The sequence below is a fragment of the Lytechinus variegatus genome, chromosome 6 (genome assembly GCF_018143015.1).
Source record: "Lytechinus variegatus isolate NC3 chromosome 6, Lvar_3.0, whole genome shotgun sequence".
In the NCBI taxonomy this organism is placed as follows: domain Eukaryota; kingdom Metazoa; phylum Echinodermata; class Echinoidea; order Temnopleuroida; family Toxopneustidae; genus Lytechinus; species Lytechinus variegatus.
This window is the reverse complement of record NC_054745.1, coordinates 8,633,716-8,639,237: the sequence shown is the minus strand read 5'-3', so window position 1 is coordinate 8,639,237 and position 5,522 is coordinate 8,633,716. Positions and strand designations below refer to the sequence as shown.

The 5,522-nt window shown below is 39.2% G+C and overlaps 1 protein-coding gene across 1 annotated transcript; it reads left to right on the top strand.

Moving 5' to 3' along the window:
- The first annotated feature begins 2,489 nt into the window (after positions 1–2,489).
- LOC121416965 (beta-1,3-galactosyltransferase 5-like) lies at positions 2,490–5,068 on the top strand. The gene has a single exon (XM_041610504.1). The coding sequence runs from the start codon at positions 2,668–2,670 to the stop codon at positions 3,784–3,786; it is 1,119 nt and encodes a 372-aa protein (XP_041466438.1). The 5' UTR covers positions 2,490–2,667; the 3' UTR covers positions 3,787–5,068.
- The last annotated feature ends 454 nt before the right edge of the window (positions 5,069–5,522 follow it).

Sequence of the window (5,522 nt, the reverse complement as noted above, 5' to 3'; positions counted from 1 at the left end):
TGGTAACAGCGATTTATCCGATTGAGGACGACTTTCCAAAGCCACATTTGACTCCTCCTAGAGCTCGAGAGGCCGCCCGGGGGGCCCACTTCCATTGATTAGTGGATACCAGTAGCGACCACCCGTAAAAGGGGACAGAGTGGGCAGGTACGTTACGTATATAGGCCTATGTAACGTTATAAGGGTGTCAAAACGATGTTTAAAATGCTGAAATAAGGGATATATATTCAATACTTGTAGGGTTTCACAAGCCAAATACTTGTTAAGAGATGCATTTTCATAATCTGGAAAAGAATTGCTTCCCTTGTTTAGCATGTTTAGGGTACTTTTCGAAACCCCATGGTCGTGCCTGGTATCCACTCATCAATGGAAGTGGTCCCCCCGGAATTTGAATCTAATCCCCATTTCTGGGGAATGTAAAACATAATGCCCCTCACATCGTGTGCGAGAGGCATATCGTTTGTGTATAAGGAGTAAACAAAAGAAACAAAGAAACAAAAGAAACAAAAGGAAACGAGTTCAAAGGTATCGCATATGATGTGTACATATCAACGCATGCGAAATGTTCGGCTGGAGAGGTTGATCTTATCCATGAAATCAATTGCCAGTGATCCACCAATAATCCACATTAAATGTAATATCGATTCGATGGACTGTAATGATCTATATTTAAGCCTTCATTCAGTAAGTTTTTTCTCACTCAATATGTTCTCGATTTGTTTGAAAAACCACTTTCTTCTCCATGTCATAAATCTATTTTAGGTTCTGCATTTTGAATATCTCCAGCCATCAGTCGTAATATACATGCATGTATGCGGTACGGGTGTCGCGGAAAGGGATTTTGCACACGAAAAGCAGATTTGTAGGGCCTGTAACCCCCCTGTTACACAAAGCTTAGCATTGATCGTAGAGCAGTTTTCTACGTTTGATTCTATTGACTGTAATGCACAATCAATTTTAAAAATCAAGTGTATGATTAAGCGTTAACTTTTGTGTTAGGGGACCCTAATACTAGCGTCCGTGATGATTGCGAAAGGTCCCAATTGTCACAGGCTGTGCGGGTGGTCTTGTAGACAATACCTTGTAACTTAGTCTTTTGGATGGACTACTCTGCTTCTGAAAGTGTTTGAGCTTTTGAAAGCAACAGTAATATCCTTGTCGGTCGCCCCCCCCTTATTGGCGAAAGCTGGCTCCGCCCTTTACAGAACCCCCCCCCCCCCCCGTGCCCCCGGAAAAAAAAAACTTGCTACCCCACTGCCTCCCTGCAGAGGAGTTACGATACTGGCAAAACGAAATTTGTACCCCTTCTGCTTTCAGCAGCTGATTTTCCAAACTTTAAGGCCCGAATTCACAAAGGTGGTTTTGAAAACCCACGGTTGAGTCCACGGTTTATGCAGATTTCCTGTATGAATTACGCTTAATTTAGCGCTATTTTATTCATGAGTCCTCTGTTTTTATTCATGAGTCCACTCTTTGAAGAGTGGACTCATGAATAAAATAGCATATCTAACCATGGTAACAGGCGTCAATTTGGCGCACTGTGACAAAAGCGCGCATCAGCATTGGACATGTTTTATACACGCGCCCGATACGCGCTAAATTAAGCGTAATTTATACATGAAATCTGCATAAACCATGGACTCAACCGTGGGTTGGATATTCCAGGCTGAAAATATTAGTATCTCAATGAAGTAAAATTCAGAGCAAAATGCTGAAAATATCAAAATCGGATAACAAATAACAAAGTTATTGAATTTTAAAGATTTGCATTATTCCGGTAAAACAGTTTCAGGCATGTATTTATGAATATTCATTAGGTGGACCGATGATGTCATATCCCACTTGTTCTTTTGTATTTTATTATAGGAAATTAGGTTTATTCAGAATTTTTCTTTCAAGAACTAAAACAATTGGATTGACAACTGATTAAGTGCATTAGTTATTTATTGCCGCAACTTATTTTATAACAATGGAGACATATCATTTACACATGTATGAAAAAATGAAACATTCATGATTTCTTGCAGTAACATAAGAAAAGGGAAAGTGGAGATGTGACATCATCAGCCAACCTAATGAATATTCATGACGATGTGCATACTACTGTTTTCGCAAAATATTGATAAATTCAAAATTCAATAACTTCGTTATTTGTTATCAGATATTGATGAAATTTTCAGCATTTTGCATTTTACTCTATTTATTTAGATATAAATATTTTCAGCTCGGACCATCCCTTTAAGTTTCACCTCCCCAAGATGTGCACCCCCGCAGTTCTACCCTACCTCACACCAGGATGTGCACCTCCCCATGCTCACCACCCTACGCCCTTGGCCTGTATACAAGTTCCACAAAAGGTATTCATGAAAACGGTGACATTGAACAAAGACCCGTCATAAATACAGCTTGACTGTGGTTTCACAAAAAAGGGGGAGTCCCTTTGTCTGGTGGTTAGGTATGACTGATCAATGAACAGCGTGGCTGGGGCTATTCATTTGTATTTAACCAAAAATCAGTTCATGAAATCATTGTTCGTTAACGCATATTCCGGCATCTCTTTACTTCGTTTCCTCTCTATGCATATTGGTCTCGAGTTGGTATGAGCAGACCCAGCAGATCGACTTCGAGGAAATCTTCTCTTCAGGCCTCCCAATCTAGTAAATCAATATGCTGTCCAAAAAGATAGCAATAATTTACATCGTTCTTGCTAACACGGTGTTGGCATTTTTCTATTTATTCGGGCCAACAATTTTGCAACTGCATAGTCCGCTCGAATCTCGTTCTAAAACGAAAGATGATACGACTACTGCATTATACCGCCATGTTACTACTACACAGGGCATACCAGATAATGTTGTTGACAAAGTGAAAGGAAACCCTGCCTCGATCCAAAAACCTTCCTCTAGAAAGGCACTTGGTTGGAGAAATAAATTTCATTGGGAGTCCAAAATAGACCAGCATGACTATCGCGTCCTCATTAACCCTCGGAATAAATGCAAGCAGTCGGAAAATATAACTTTGCTTATCCTCGTCAAGACAAGAGTGAGTAGCATAAGAGAGAGGAATATAATCAGAGAAACGTATGGTCAGGGGATAGTGAAGTATAATGTGTCTGCAACGATTCTATTTCTACTTGGAAGAGAAAGTACACATACTTCAAGTGCCCAGGTTGATCTCCAGAAGGAGGCTGATCTACACGGAGATATTCTTCAAGAGGACTTCATAGATACCTACTACAATCTAACTATCAAACTTATTATGGGTTTCAAATGGGCATCGACGTCCTGCAGTAATGCTTACTTTGTAATGTCAACAGATGATGATTGTATCGTCGACGTCGTTAACCTTGTCAATGACCTCGAATCAACCACATCTCCGACGTTTCTTTCGAAGTTTGCCCTGGCCGAGCGAGCCATCAACTGGGTTCCGCACCGCGATCCCGGTGATAAGTGGTACACTCCACGGGAATTTTATTCGGCTGATCGCTGGTTACCCTTTCCTCGAGGATACGGTTATGTTGTTTCCAGAGAGGTGGCTCACCTTCTTTACCAAGCTTCTCAGAAGATTGCTCCTCCTGCACCCTGGGATGATGTCTACTGTGGTATACTCTTACATTCATTGGGGATAGAGATGCAAGATATCAAAGTTTGGTTTAAGACCAAGCGTGCACATGCACCATCAAGAGCACCATTGAAGGTTCAGGACCACTATGTGATTGGGGGAAATGGAAATGCAATGAACATGATGAACGCATGGAAGGCAGTTGAAAATAGGTACCAGAAATGAAAACGAAGATAATAATGATGATGATTTCCCGGGAGTTTCCTGATTCAAGAAATATGTGCTACATATACTATCAAACTTTATTGTACCCAGTTGCTGAGTTAACTCTTTTAGCCGAAATATTTGAAAAGTCATTTTCGCAAAATAGTAATGTTGACCGGAGTATCAAGCTCATCGACGCGCTTAACACCTTGATGTCATCATCAGCAGCAGTCGCACCTGCAGTAAACCGACCAACACCACCAGCATGACCACCGTATTGATCAAGTGCTTTCTTGAATAACCTGCCTTTTTACCAAGGCTCTGGAACAAAGCTAATCTTGTTCACTTCCTGGTTGATTTTATATTCCATCTTGCCTTTCTCTCCCGCAAAACTGGATATTAACTGGAAAAGCCATATAGAATTTAGATTTTTATCGAGTTTTTACAGTCATTTCAATAAGAAGTGTTACAAAAAATGGAATATATGATTATCATACAGTAGGAATAACAAAAGTGAAGGTAGGGGCCTACTGGGTTTTCCCTTAAAATAAATAGGCCTACATTTAAAAGTACACAAGCACATATACAGTTAAACACTAAAAGCAAATTTTGTATAACTATTTTATTCTTATCATAATCGCCATCTTCGTTTTCAGTATTATCGGTATTTCTGTATCATAATCTGTCATTATTGATGGTATAGGCCTATTTGTAATGGAAATTACGATTTACATTGCCTCACTAAAAACGTTAAAATTAAACGCAGAATGACGATTTTAACCGCTTAAGAGCTATGATTTCAAAAGTATTTTCATTTGGTAGATAAAGTACTTTATCATATAGTATTTAGATTTATCATTGTGTACAGATTTTGTTGAATCCAGTATGCGAACGCATAATTCGAACAGTCACAATTGGACCTTTTGTACCAAAGAATTCAACATTCCTGTTATTAGAATGAGTAAGGAAATGTATTCATTCATGAACAAAGTTGAGTCAGTTTAAACTTTGCTTAACAGTACGTAATCCAAATGAAATGTATTTTGAATTTATGCGAAAATGTGATCAGACCACGCTTGACTTAACTGTTTGCTGAATACAATTGGCACGGATTTTATGTTCTCCAGTTTTGTGTGTAAGAATGGCTTGGTTTTCGGAAGCTGCTGTAGCTGAGTAATTTTTTTTGTCACGTTCATGGTCGCTTGATAATGCCCATTGTATGATGTGTTTTTGAAAGTCATAATACCTTGGTCACATTTGTTCTACAGCGGCCGTACGGCGAGTCGAAAACAGCCGTTTTAACATTTTTTGTACCAGCTATATACATGATATATTGGTGGTTTGAATAAAAATGAATAAAACGACTGCTTTCGACTCGCCGTACGGCCGCCGTAGAGCAAATTCGACCAAGGTATTAAGGCTCATTTTGAACAACCGATCTGGGGTGTTTCACAAAATATGGTAACTTTGTCATTTGGTAAGAACAATGGTGGCACAGCCCAGCAACCAATCACAACTCAAGGCTTCCATGGTGGTTGCTGCAATGGCAAAGTTACCATAGTTGTACGTCTTTTTGAAACCGGGTCCGAGTTTCCATTAACTTCACTCTTCGAAAAAAAATCCAAGGAAATTGAATCTGTATCTCTTGTCTCCCAGAATTAATCTATTTACTCATGAGCAAATAGTTATAAGAATTTGCTCTTTCACTTTCAGGTGGATTAATATAATAATAATAAAAAAATTATTTAGCCCTTTGA